Source organism: Melozone crissalis, unplaced genomic scaffold (genome assembly GCF_028551555.1).
Source record: "Melozone crissalis strain CALT ecotype California unplaced genomic scaffold, PUWL_Pcris_2 ptg000023l_1, whole genome shotgun sequence".
NCBI classification, from domain to species: domain Eukaryota; kingdom Metazoa; phylum Chordata; class Aves; order Passeriformes; family Passerellidae; genus Melozone; species Melozone crissalis.
The window spans coordinates 23,252,286-23,267,345 of NW_026535801.1; the positions used below are offsets into that span (position 1 = coordinate 23,252,286).

At 40.9% G+C, this 15,060-nt stretch overlaps 2 protein-coding genes across 2 annotated transcripts in view; both read right to left on the reverse strand.

Annotated features, from left to right (window-relative positions):
- Positions 1-9,786, reverse strand: part of CSRNP3 (cysteine and serine rich nuclear protein 3) — a 90,378-nt gene extending 80,592 nt beyond the window's left edge. The window contains exon 1 of the mRNA XM_054277678.1: positions 9,577-9,786. The gene's annotated coding sequence lies outside the window, so the exon portion shown is untranslated. The remainder of the gene's footprint in view (positions 1-9,576) is intronic.
- Positions 9,787-11,327: 1,541 nt separating this feature from the next.
- SCN2A (sodium voltage-gated channel alpha subunit 2) overlaps positions 11,328-15,060 on the reverse strand; it is a 73,565-nt gene continuing 69,832 nt past the window's right edge. The window contains exon 27 of the mRNA XM_054277675.1: positions 11,328-14,660. Within this exon, the coding sequence (XP_054133650.1) occupies positions 13,465-14,660 (1,196 nt within the window). The 3' untranslated portion in view covers positions 11,328-13,464. The remainder of the gene's footprint in view (positions 14,661-15,060) is intronic.

The window sequence follows — 15,060 nt, forward strand, 5'->3', positions numbered from 1 at the left end:
AGAGATCAGTGCTTTGGATTTCCACTGCACACAGCTGACTGTACTCTAAAGCTCAGAATTCCTGCAGTGCTAGGATGCCCATTTCAGCAGGGTGGAAGCCCCAGTGAAATGCTGGATGACACAAGTTCTACTGGCTATGTTAAAAACAGAGTAAGCATTACTTTAAAGGTTGTAGCTGCAGAGAGACATCAAATGGATTTCCTGACTTGCAAACGCCTTTTTAATCACCTTCAGTGCAGCAGCAGCCTGCAAGAAAATGCTTAGCAGAATCACAAACTTTGAAGGAGCCATACCAACAGAAGGTCAGGGTTGGCAGTGAAAAACAGGGTAGTCAAAAGCAACAATCAGGAGCTAATTTAAACAGTTTTCTCAAGACATGTCAAAAAAGGAAAGACAAAAAACATTGTCACTGGGCAGAGAGAGCTCTTTTCAGACAGATCAGCTTCTGGAAGAATCCCAAAGTTGTCATCAGAACCAAAAAGCCTCACTTCTTACACAAACTGTTAAGCCTTAGGCTAGGAAGGATTTTCAAAGCAGTGACAGAGTCTGCTTTATTTTGCATCATTGTGAATACATGATTTTTGGTGAAGTTAATGAGTGATAGAAGCTGGAGAACAGGCTTCCTTCAGTGTTCAGACACAAAATCAGAAAGTCATATGCAATGAGGAGTCATTTAAGCTCTCCTTTATTTAGAACAAGTGTTTATATTCAGTGTGTCTCTAAGGGAGAGGTGCAGACAATGGTCTCCACAGTCTTTCTACTGTATCCCTTACAGATCTCTTACAAACTCAATCAAAAATTGTCTGAAAAATCTGTCCAGTCAGGTAGCTTGTCCCATGATGAGAGATGCAGTGTTTAATGTAACCAGAGGGACTCTGGGGCAGAAGAAATCAGCCCTTGATGATCAGATGGTTCTTGTCTCACAGGTAGGTGGTATGATGAAACAAAGATGGCATCAAAGATAGTACAGCTATCAAATACAGCTTTTACAGCTACATCAAATTGGGGAAAATACTGAAGGTTGGCCATCAGACAATCCCTTCAGTATCTCTGCTACCTATTGAATATGTAGAAAGACAGTCATGCACAGGTCAAAACCTTGTCTTTGTAACCAAGCCAACTGCTCTTATCTATTAGCAGGACCATTGGCACCTCCCCGAGGGTAACCTGGAACAGTTCTACAAAAGCCCTCACCTGTAAATAGGTTAAGTATAAAAGGGTAAAGGGTATCATCCACTCAATGTTATGAATTAAAATATAATAGGGAAAGTTCCATATAAGCTGGAAGGTACAGGAAAGCCATTTCAAATATTTTCATATATCACATGAATGACTCTTTTTGCTATTTTCACCTACTAATGTACAGTTCTCACCAAGCATTTTCACAGGCAACACAAAAAATATCCATTTTGGAACAATTTAAACTTTTAGATGAATGCTGATCACTCTACAGAGATTGAAAAGATGAGTTCCCTAATCATTTATTACTAAAACTAAATTAAATATTAATTTAAATCTGTTTTAAAAGTGGATTTTAAATCAATTTTTTTAGTCCATCTTTTTTTAAAAATCTAATAGTGAGATGCAAGCAATTCAAGATATTCTAATAAATACTATATTTCACTCTAGGGATACAATATGATAAGAGAACAGAAAACCAGGCAATTTTAGCTATATTCACAGGGCTCTCCTCCTCTCTGATTGACATTTACAGACTTGATCTTTAATAGTTTTGATAACAATTGAATGTATTCATTCTACAGATAATATATCACTATAAAAACTACAATTTTCCTACATCTTAATAGGAATTTTACTCACACCCAGGATCAGCAACAGTATGAGTAGAGTGTTTCATCAGTAATATATCAGATGCTGACAAGAAATCCTGATAGTGATCAGTTCAGGAGCTACTCTAAGTCTTTAAACTATCTTCATTAAGCACAAAACATGGTAGTAATTTTATTTTAATATCAGCATTTTTATCAGACTGTTTCTAAAAACAAGACTAAACTGTTCCTAACAAAAAGGAAGTAATTACTTTTCTTCATTAGTTATCCTTAAATGTAACCCACGCTGCATTCTGCAAACAAAAGTGTGAATTTTCTTTAAAATCCCTCTTCATAAGGGAGGTACCACGATCAAAGAACTCGGCAAGAGCATCATTTGGCGGCAATCACGCACTGACACCTAGCGAACGCTTGCAGCTAAGGAATCCTGAGCTCATCTCCTCCCTGCCCTGCACCACAAGTGTTACCAGCACACTCATCCTCACAAGGTGCTTCAAACACAATGTGTCCCCAATTGTGACTGGGGGGACACCTGGACGTGTGTTATTCCGAGCATGAAGAGGCACACAGAGCATGTGACCAGCTCAAAAGCCTGTATGTCCCTGTAAACGAGTCCCTAGTTGTTCTGTTTTTCACGCATAATGGCAGCCTAGTGACAAGCGCTCAGCACGGCAGTGGGAACGAGCAGACAGACAAGGTCCTCCAGACGAGATGGATTCTGCAACCCCCCAAATCCACTCAGGGAGTCAGCTGGCTCCACACACAGCACAATTGTTTTCTTTCCATTATGCAGCAGATGGTGCTGGAGATGATCTGAAAAGCCCTTAAACGTGAACGGCACATGCAGAGAAACGGTGGAGACGGCAAGCAGAGGATTTATAGCCGAGAACAATCTGGGGTCAGTGATTATGTCATCACATTGTCACTCCTAATGTGTCTCAGCAGAGATGCAGAAGCTAGCTGTTCAATCCATTCATCGGGCTCCATGCACAATCACCAGCCTCACATCCTCACCACAAACAACAGAGTTCCTGACATTCTTACTCCACTGCTCTTATTCTTTAATTGCATTTAAGGGATCCCTTTTCCCAAACTTTTTGCATTTCTTCAGCCTAAAACCCAAGGTAGCAATTATCTCTTCTCTCGAATTCTTAGGGAGCGCTGGACAAATTATTCAGTGAAAAACTGCACTGCCTAGTATTACAAGCCAAGCCAGAAAACAAATTCCAAAATAAGCCTTCAAGCTCTTTCTTACAAGTGAATTGAGGTTGTGTTGGAAGGCAGGGGAGGAGGGGCAATGCAATACACTGCCAGATGCTATCCACCTCCCTAAATCTTTTCAGACCCATGCTCCAAATTCCAGTTTTCACAGCATGAGTTTCTTGAATTTCCAAACAGAATGTTTCAGAATCACATACAGCATTATGAATTGTATACCTCTGCAGCCTGTAAGCATTTTTCCAATATTAGCTCTGAATTGACTTTAATGGAAGTTAGTTGGAAGAAAAAAACAAAATCAGTAATTCCAGAACTTCTAGCTTCACTTGAAAAAAAAATTATGTGTATCCAGGGTATTCATGCTTGGCTCTGGGTGCTAGGCTCAATTTCTCTCATGTATATGCAAGTTATTTTGTTACAGCTATAACCTACACAGGTGATAGCAGTAGTGAAAAGTCCTTAACAAATGGATATTTGGATGAAGTTATCACTAAATAGTAGGTTGCTCTTTCCTGTATGACCCTTTTCCAGCAGAACTGCTTGTCTTCGAATGAGCAGCTCCAGTTGCAGAGGTCACAGTGGTCGTTTTTCCTTCTCATGATTCCATAATAATCCACATTTGTGTGTGGTGATAGTGGCAGGGGGAAAGAGAGTTCTCCCAGCCCAAACCATGAAAACCAGCAGGCCACTGGCAACTACCTTTACTTTCCAAATTTGTTTTTAATGCACCTCTAAATTACCACATATTATAAGGATAAATTTCTTAGATGTACTATTCAGAGGCTTTTACAACATTAAGTTATCTACTTTACCTGAGTTGATTATTTCAGCAACTTTGTAATTTCCATTTCCTTTTTACCAGTTACAAAACAAAACAACCCATGCTAAACTTGGGGTTATGGCAGGAACTTGACAAATCTGAATAAGTGGCTTCTTATTTTGGAATGAGTGCTCAGAAGGAAAAACAACACAGACAAACTGTCTAACTTTGAAAAAATGACCCAAGCAGAGTCACTCTATCAAGGCTTATCCTATAGCTATTTGGTTCAGGATACACCCCAAACATCCCATGTCACTTTTGCCCATCTGAGATGGTGAGGGACAGACACTGAGAAACACACAAAATTACTGCCACTGTTAACAAATTTTAGTTTGTGAATTGGGTGCAGTATTTTGAGAACCTTCATTTAAAAAGTACAGTGTAAGTCTGTTAAAGAAGTAAATATTTTACGAATATCTTATCTTGGAAACAAGTTCAAGCCAAAGTAAACATTAGCAGAAGCAGGGCAAATTCTAAGCAACTAAACTCTCAATAGTTTTTATAAGCATATACAAGGTTCACAAATATATAAACATACAAATTTTTAGGTATACAGAGTGCTCTCCTGCTTGTTGAGACTATATCTGGAAGACAACATGTTATTCTATGCTATCACCACAGTAAGGCTTGACAATTTTTTCATAATTTCTTATACCACGTTAAAAATTAGAACAGGTATTCTTGTCAAATAAGAATTCACATTTAGGTGTAAACATATGGGCAGAACACAGATGATTGGGGAGGAACCCGAGGGGGAACAGCAGAGTGCCTGATCAGCTTTCAGTGATCAAAATTTCTTTTGTAATAAAGAATATTTATACTCCCTCAAAGCAGTATCCTGCTTGGCAGCTCAAAAATCCTTGTTACCATGGGAACTGCAAAAGAAGCCAGTTGTGACATAGCAAGCCTATAACAGAAACAAGTCTACTGTGAAATGACCAACAGTTCAGGGTTTTGTATAAAAAATGCTTGAGTATTTTCAACCTGAAAACAAAATGCTGCCTCAAATCTTTCTTCCAAATCCTCCTTCCACAAATATATTGCAAATTTTCACGAAAATACAGACATTGCTTGTATAAAATGAGGTAATTTTGTATTTCATATCTACTACATCCAGCACAAAAATACCAACTTCCATATGTGCCTTTTGCAGATATATTTGGTACAAAGTGTACATTAGTGATTTACATTACTGTACTTTATGTAGAGAGACAAACAGATCTCAGAAACAGAAGAGACAAAAGGCTAAAGCAAACGCAAAAAAATACTGCATAAGAAACTATATAAAGGAAGACTTCTAATGCAATTATATAAACCAATATTTCAAGGGTATACATGCAATTTGCCCTTTGTATCTGTTCTCACCAGGTAAGAAAAATCAGTGCTTGATTACTAAATTAGAACATCATGCCTTTTGAGAAGGCTGTTGGCACTTCAAAGCAAAGTGAAAAAGCAGTGTCAAACCCAGAGTCATGCAGTTCCCACTTGAACACAAACAGTTTGCAGAAGTGTGAATAAAAAACCCAACAGGCTGATCAAAGGATCCATGTAATAACATGGAACTCATACTTTCAAACATAACCCTTTCAGTACCCCATTATAATCTTATCGAGACACTAGACTTATTTTCCTGTCAAATATGTGTATGATAAAAACATCCTGAGAACACCACATGATAAGAACTGCACTGAAATGACGTGACCTTTAGGTCACATATGCTGATTGGTGACACATCAATGAAGTTGGGGAGAACCCTGAAGAAAACAGTTTTGCAAAACAGTTACCTGCAAAACCGCTTTTACATGTCAAAGCAGTCTCGGATATGTTTAGAATACCTTTTAACATTGTAACTACTTAAGTATCACATTATGACTAATTAAAAAAGAATCCTAGGGAACTAGGTACAAGTCTTATCTGCAGACTGCCTCATGGCTCCAGATTGCTTTGCAGAAACATTAATTAGGAAATACATTCTTTTTTATCTGTTCTAACAACACTTGCTTATCAGACAGCACATTATACAGAATGTATTATCACTGAAACCAATTAGTTTGGATTACCTTCACTTCACCCCCCTCCCTGGAGGGCAGATAAGAGCAGCTATCTCCATTTTGGCCATGCCCACTCTCCTTTTTGACCTAGCCAGCACAGCCTGGAACAGAACTGTGCAGGTCTTGCCAAATACTTGGACTAATCATCAAGTAACTGAGGCTACTGAGAGTGATGGAAGGCATTCCCAATGGAGAGGGCACTGCCTGGGAAATGGGAAATGCAACAGGCTTCACTTTTTTACGTGTCAAAGCCATAGAGCAAACAGGATGAAGGAGAGGGAGAACAGTGATACCTGCATCTTTATTAATGTCTGCAAAAGTATTTAAACTGGACTCAAGAAGTCAAGCAATCTACAACAAAGTGAACCAGTTCAGTGAGAAAACCTCTAAAAGATAAAATTTTACTTTCAGAATAGTGTGGCATTATTCATTTGACAAGTTTTTAGAATTAGCAAAAATATATGCTTCCTTAAATGGGTTGTGGGATAAGAGAGTAATACATTACAATGATGCGTACTAGAAACAGCAAAAAATAAAAATATTAAATCTTCTAGATTATTTTACATGCATGTATCAGTCCTTCCCAGCTCCTAAGTGGCCAAATGACCACAAGGCCCACCTGGGAGAAGGGCCCAGAAAGGCCAAGGGGTATTTAAGGCCAAACACAAAGCAATCAGATGTCTTGACCCTACTTCCTCTTGGAATTTTTATCTCAGTACCACTGGAGTCCAGGAGTTGGTACTGATATGTGTCCTTTTCTGAATCTTTTCTGCCTTCCTTTCTTCTTCTAATTCCTTCTTCTTGGAATTTTTAAGAACTTAAAACTGAATTGGTTTACAGTTTGCTAAGTTGAATGGGCCAAGTTAATGCTTTGAGAAATGTTTTATGTTTATTGAATGCTGCATTAAACCCTTTTCAAAGTTTCTTTGATTTTCTAAAGTTGCCAATAAAGTTCTTTTTGCTGTTTTGATCTCTTGAGAATACCTTGTCTGTATTTCTCCTGTGGGTCTAACATAGAGTACATGAACAACTGTAAGACCTTTCCAATGGCTCATCAAGTGAGTTGCTTGGGGCCTTTACAGCATTCAAACCTTCTTATTCTCTGGCTCAACATTTCTTTAAATTAGTGCGCTGGGCTTGGCTTGGAGAGAGTTAAATTTCTTCATAGCAGCTGGTAGGATGCTGTGTTTTGGATTTGTGCTGGACACAGCGTTGGTAATTCCAGGATGATTTTGTCATGGCTGAGCAGTGCTCACACACAGTCAAAGCCCTTCCTGCCGCTCACACAGCCCCACCAGGGAGGAGAATGGGATGCACAAGGAGCTGGGAGGGGGCACAGCCAGGACAGCTGCCCCAGCTGACCACAGGGACATCCCACACCATAGGGTGGGTGTCCTGCTCAGCGCACAAACCTGGGGAAGGGGAGGTGTTTGCAGTGACAGTGTTTGTCCCCAGGTCCCCGTTCTGTGTGCTGCAGCCCTGGCTGTCCTGGATGTGGCTGAGCACCAGCCTGCCCATGGGAGCTGCTGGATGGATGCCTTGTTTGGCTTTGTTTGTGTGCACAGCTTTCCCTTTACCCACTGAACTGCCTGTACCTCAACCCACAAGTTTCCTCACTTTTACCCTTCTGATTGTCTCCCCCATCCTGCTGCTGGAGTGAGTGAACAGCTGTGCAGCATTTAGCTGCCAGCTGGGGTTAAACCAAAACCATCAGTCACCATCAACCACCTGTAGGAGATTCCCCCATGGAAAGTAAAGCAACCCCCAGCTCAGCCCCACTCCCCCCCTTCACTGTGAGCAAACAGACTGATGTAGTACATCCGTGCAGTAACATCTGTCTGTGGTTAAAGCAAGCTGTGCTACCAGTGTGACAAGTGCCAAACAAGGCTGTCTGCCGATCTGCAGCGTCTCTACAAGGCCATTTGTTTCCAAAATACAACAATTTACAATAGTGAATGTGTGTTGTAACACACATTACAACCTCCTGCAGTTGCTTGTTGCTTATTCCCTCCACAGCCATTGCAATGCAATCACAGAGGCAGGAAATAATTTTAAATTGTCATTAGAACAACCTCACAAAGACAAAAATCTAAACACTAGACACAAGACCTATCACAAAGATAAATTCATAGCAGGGTAACAGTGCATGCTGCAAACACTTTTTGGACTATTACACAAGTAAGGGTCCCCACAGAGTGAAGAAACCAGTCTACATTCAGGTGCTTTAGATTCCAAATATACTACCTAACTCAAAATACAACCAGATTTCCCAAGGTTCAACCACAATTCTACCACATACTGCAGAAAGCTCTCTTTACTTCATAGTAAAAGCTAAGCAGGCCGAAAAAGCTTTATGAAGTGTAAGAACACTTTAAAATAAAGCATGCTTAGTCACAAACTCTCCACATTTTCTCATTTTGCTGCACTTAACTGCATTGTCTAAAACAAATTATGATGACAATTTTAGTGACTAGTGAGGGATGTTGCTGAGTTAACCTGAACTACTCTTCAAATAATAAACATGAAAATAACATGTTGAAACTATAGCCACAGATAAGACCAGGCATACAAAAAGGGCAGACCTTTCCTTGTAGTAAATATTTAAAACCACTCTTTTAGAGATTTCTTTAGCCTGCCTTGTTCTGACAAGACTAAAAAGCACATAAGTTGTGATTCTGGAATCACCCTAAGGTATGTCACTCCAGCACCTATGTCCCTGGGTGTCTATTTACGTGGCCACTTTTCAGGGTGAATATACTGAAATTTACAAATCTCTTAGAGCTTTGTTTTTTTCTACAGACACTATGCAAAAATCCATTCTCCAATTTGCCCACTGATAAAGTAAGGGTGACTAATGTGGATGAGAAATCTTTTGCGGCAGACTTTCCCCAGCAAAACATCCTCATTCAGAACACTGCAATATATGGTGGGTATAGTTACCTGTTAAGCGTGAATGAACATGGGAACTTGAGCATGTTTTGCAGCCTGCAGCGAGCCGTTCATTATTTAGCTCTACTAGCTTCTCACAACTGTTTGTCTTCCTGTCTACTGAGAGCAGAAGGTGTCTTAGACAAAGAACGAACTGGAGGTATATCATTGCTCCCGAGTTTGCCGTGCTGAGTGGATATAGAACACAGTTTCTCACACAGGACAAGCACAGTCTTGCAGCACCACAGATCTATCCAGAACCACCGACTACACAGAAATCAATCCCCTGAGACGTTTCCCGTTTATTCCGCTGTGCCGGGGCCAGGGGGGCCAGCGCAGCCCGGTCCGTGCGCTCCGTGCAGCGAGGCCAGGCCCGGCCCGGCACCCCGGCCCAGCGAGCCCGGCGGGGCAAACACACACACACACACACACTCACATATATTCACACACACACACTCACTCACACACACACACACACACACACACACACACACACACTCACACACACATATATTCACACACACACACACTCTCGCACACACACATACATTCACACACACACTCTCGCACACAAACACACACAGACACACACACTCTCACACACACACTCTCACTCACACACTCCCACACCCCGAGGGGCTCCGGGCCGAGGGCCGCGGCTGGGAATGGACGTGCTGGGCCAGCGGCAGCGCCGAGGGCCGGCCAGAACCCCAGGAGCCCGAACCCCAGGAGCCCTAACCCCAGGTAGCCGCAGGCCACCTCACCTCACCTCGCATCCCTTTCCGCCTCAGGTGTGCCAACCGCCAGGACAGACAGGCGCTCTTACAGGCGCGGATCCGGATCGCCTCCGCTCTGGGGACAGCCGCTGTCTCTGGGTGACTCCCAAGCGCAGATGCCAGCGGGGTTTGCTCTCCTCTCTCCTCACCCAGCCGGATCTCCCAGCCCCTGCGCTGGCAGCGGCCGCGCCGCGCTCCGCGCCGCCTGAGCCTGGCGGACGCGCACTGCGCCTGCGGGCCCTCACCTGAGCCGCCGGGCTCCCAGCGCCGCCGGGCGCCTCCCGGGCTCGCCAGCCGGGCCCGCGCCCGCTCCGGCAGCCGCCGCCGCCAGGGACGCCGGGCCCCCGCCCTCCATCGCCGGCAGAGAGCGCGGCCAGCGGCGCTGCCCCGGCTCCGGGGCGGGGTGACCCCAGCGGCTCCCGCTCCGCCCTCCCCCGGGCGCTGCTCGGGCCCGGGCGCTCCGGCCGCACGCACAGCCTGGGGGGGATGCTGCGGGACACGCGTGGGCATCGCCCGTGTCCCATGGGTCTGTCACAGGTGTTTCCAGGACTGCTGCAGAGCTGTTTACTAAACAAACAACAAAGGGAGGGGTACCCAAGCACAACCACAGCTGCTTGTTGTTCTGCTTGTTGTTTGAGGCATTTAATAATTTCTTACTTTGTGCTCGTCTTCTGGTAAGCTCAAACCCCTCTCAGATACATACTGATTATTTTCAGTCTAAGTCAGACAAATTTATTATTTATGTACCTGCTATTTTTTCAATACCTTTCCTTCCCCAAAACCAACCAAGCCAACGTGAAACTTGTCCTTTAATTACACATTTTGGATTTTGGATATTTTGGATTTTGGGTTCTCTCATCTCTTCCTATCTTACACCCTGCCTTGACAATTGTTTTTTACAGCTGATGTGAAAAATCTAACTGAAACACTGCAGCCTGAGTGCTCTCTACTTGTGAGTAGCAATACTCATTTCTAGGGTGAACAACCTCAACAGACCATCAGTGCTTGAAAACTGTGGAGAGAAGGGACGAAAGGCATGCACCATCCGACTGCTCCATTTGTGCTTCTCCTGGGGTGCACACCCGGAGCTCACAATTCCACATCACAGATTCCTGGGTACATCTGGTCTTCCCAATACTCTTCAGAGGATCTGATGTAGAGTGTATATCTGCACATCTGTGATGATTATTAGAGTTTGTGCTTTTAATTTGTTCAGTGTAACCTTCATGGCATTACTTTAAATTTAAGACAGAGAAAAGTTCTTAGAAACAGCACTCAAATATGATTGCTACCTAAAAATTTGGCTCTCATGTCTTATCATAAAATAATAAATTCTACTTAGAAAATAATGAGATAAATATTTTTTTCTTTATAACACAAAGCTAATTCTTCACTTCAAATGTAGAATATAACTGAAATGATACATACATTGCAGCCTTGGTAGCTAGAGACTTTATTTAATATCTGGCTTTTTAGGTGTCTCAGAACACCTGATATGAAAAAGGGATTGAAGCATCATGAGCTCTTAGATGTTATCCTGGGATCCTGAATAGGATTAATAACCTCAAGAGTTTAAGTTCAAATGATGTTTAAGATCTTTCAGAAAGCATACACCTTCAATTTTTTTACTTTTCACAAACCTATTTCTAACATTTTTTATATATTCATATTTTACTTTCATAGCACCTCTTGATATTCAATAGTTTTTAGTGGGAAAATAAAAAATGCAGACAAAACCATTAAATACAATAAAAAATGAAGTCTTTATTCTTTTGGCTCAACTGTAATGTGGTTTACTGTTCTTTATGGTAATAGCATTTTCCTGCATGCAGTTCACCGACACACAAGTCAATATTTTTGTAAAAGGAGGAGTCAACATCGAATTTTTGCTTGTGTAAGAAACACAAAATGTCCTGATGTGATCAATTATACAAGTTTGCTATTTAATTCCTGTGGAAAAAAAAAGCATTGTGGATCCCATATTATATTTAGAACAGTTCTAGTGCAGCATGAATCAACAAGAATAAGAATAGTCTATGTAAACAAACACTGGTAAAGATTTCATGAATAAAAATACTACCTTGAAACTTCTGATGCAGGCAGTGCTAGAATCTTAAACAAATCCTCCCCACCACATTTCAATTACAAGTTATATCTATTTGGAAGCAAGTGCATTTTGGACTCAGTTTGAAACTTATTTCACATTAAAATGTGTGCAAAAATACAGTACTAATAAAAAAGCAGAAACCTAAAGCTACCCCATTCTTTCCTTTGTTTCTTATTTTGTGAAGTTCTTGAATTAAAAAGTGCTATGGATAGAAAGTAATAAAAGTGACAGTAACATCAACCTGAAGATAATTCTCATTTCTTATTTTATGTACAAAATGCTGAAAAATAAAATAAAATGGTATTTTTTACAGTATTTATATTTTCTTAGAAAATTCTATCCATGTAGTTTTCAACAGATTAATCAGTTTGCAACATATCCTGTACAGTCTGACTATGCACCGTACAGTAGTCACTTAAAATTTTAGAATGCAAAGCAAGAAGCTCTTAAATAACTGCAAACTATTGCTTGATGTCGTGAAAGAATGATGACCAATTGAACAATTTATTTCACTTAACCACTGAGCTATGGCTTCCCATATTAGACTCTTAACAGTGGAAGGAGTAAAATTACAGCAGCAAAGGCAAGATAAACATGCATCAGTGATAGCTTCCAAACTGTCTATAATGGTACAGAATACTTCATATTAGCTGTTGAGAGATTGCAAATTACACTTACTGTGGTACATATTTGATGCAATAAATATTGTGCACATGTCATTATTTGTTTGCTCAAACATGCACCACGGGATAAAGTAACTATTTACATAGAGGGTACTTTTTTAATCAACACATACAATGTCAACCTTGCTGAGAGCAGAAGATGGCTAAATGATACTGCAGGGTGAAGCAGAACAACTTCATAATCCTTGTGTTTTGCAGGTTTTTGGTAAGCTCAATTTCCCAAGGTCAGGTAAACTGTTTTCCGCAGAAGAATACTTAGAAGTGGACTCTATGTCCCTCAGTAAAATTTTTATACAGAGATTGTTCAACTACTGTTAAATGACTTATGAAAAAATAAAACATCTGTTCTATTATTGTAGACTCTATGGGACTTTACAGGCACATTAAGATTTGTCTGGATGAGATACGGATACTGTTTTTAAGCACCTCAACATACAGAGCCACCCTGAAACATGGAAGTAGTCAGACTGCTGCTTTGTGCGACGTCATGTTTTCCCATGCATGAACTACAAGTGCAGCATGCCTTCATGCAAATCACTTCTGTTTGTACATTATAGAGAATCCGAGAGTAGAACACCTGGTCCTCATACCCCCTTCCCCAACATAAAACCCATTTACAAAAATAGTCACATATAATAGTAAACAACCTGTGAATTAAAAAATGATAAGTTCACCAACACTGATTTTTGTAAAAATATGGCAAATGTGACTGTTGAAATGCTAACAGTGGATACAATTTTTGTACTGTGTGTTTCATGTTAAACACAGAGATTCATAGGTTTGCACCTTATTTTTTTAACTGGTCCCTACAGTCTGGTTGGCCATTTTATCATCTCTTCAGCAGTGTCAGCTGGTACTAAAAACAACAACCTCCTGTCAAGATGTTACCCTGTTTTACAGAGTTGCAGTTTGATGACGAGGGGTCACTGTCTTGCTATAGGCACTGACCTTATATATATATATATATAATTATATATATATCTATATATGTAAAAACTGACAGTTTGGCATGTACCTCCTACAGGAGTCCTGTTGACACAAATACATACTTTTTCAGGCTGTAAACAGTTTATTACAAACAGCGTTCTATGTTACTTTTTACTTTCCCTGCTGTCTTTACCTTTATCTTCTTTTTCTGACTTGTCTTTTTCATATTTATCCTTGTCTGGCTTTGTTACACTGTCATAAGAAGGTGGGGAGGTTGTGGATGGGGTCATATCTGTTTTTTCTGGAGTGGAGTTCTCATTTAGTTTATCCATAATCATATCTTCTTTCATGGGCAGATCATCTTCCTCTTTACCTTTATCCTGACTAAATATACATGATACTTTTTTGACTTTTTGCCTCAGGAGATGACGTCTGTAAGCACGCTGAATGATGACAGCAGACACCTCCTCCTGCTTTCGTTTCAGTGTGGTTGTAATTGGTTCATAGGAGACTTTAGAAGGATTGGCTGCCATAAACCGATCTTCCATCTGTATTCTGAGGGCGTCCATCTCCCCACTTTCCCCCAAAACACGCTTTGTGAAAGCAAACAAGATGTCAAGGCAGTGAATTCTGTCACCGCTCACCATGGGCAGATCCATTGCAATAAGCTGGACTTTGTTGGGTTTTGCTATGAGAAGAGGTGGATCTAATGAAGCGGCAAAATCTGATAATTTACTGAACTCTATGAATTGTGTTGCATCGGGGTCAAACTTCTCCCAGACTTCATAGAACATCTCAAAGTCATCCTCGCTCAAGGGTTCAGCGCTTTCCTCAGTAGCAACACTGAAGTTCTCCAAAATCACAGCAATGTACATGTTCACCACTACCAGAAAGGATATGATAATGTAGCTGACAAAGAAGAAAATCCCTACAGAAGGGTTGCCACAGTCACCTTTCACAGAGCTCCCTGGATGATCTTTATGGGGGTCACAGTCTGGCTCCCCACTGTTGAGAATTGGGGCGAGCAAACCGTCCCAGCCAGCGGACGTGGTGATCTGGAACAGGCAGATCATGCTGTTGCCAAACGTTTCAAAGTTGAACATGTCATCAATCCCAACTTCCCTCTTGACGTAGGCAAAGTTGGACATGCCAAATATGGCATAGATGAACATGACCAGGAAGAGCAGCAGCCCAATGTTGAACAAAGCAGGGAGAGACATCATCAAAGCAAAAAGCAGAGTGCGGATTCCCTTAGCGCCTTTAATGAGGCGCAGGATTCGACCGATCCTGGCAAGTCGGATGACTCTGAATAGTGTGGGAGATACAAAGTACTTCTCAATCATCTCAGCCAAAAACATACCTGGGAAAAAACAAGTTAAATCAGTAAAGAGTATTATTACATTTGAAAACCACTGCTAAAGATATATTCTACAAGGATTGTAGAACTTTAAGAAGAGTAGGATACTTAAACACATTTTTAGGGATTAGCCACTCAGTTTTTTTACAAAACCTTTGTGTTTGGTATACTTTTTTAGGACAAACTAATAACTAGTGTATGTATATTAGCAAATGCTGAGATTAGAGGAATACCCTTTTGTTTAATTGTAAGAAAAATAATCTCAGTTAATCTGAAGAAAGATCATATGCACATTAGTATTGAAATTCCATGTAATCAAGTTAGGTTATTCAAAAAAATATATGTATTTCAGGAGAACTGTGACTTCTTAATCACACAAAAAATAACATGAACACAGGTTTAT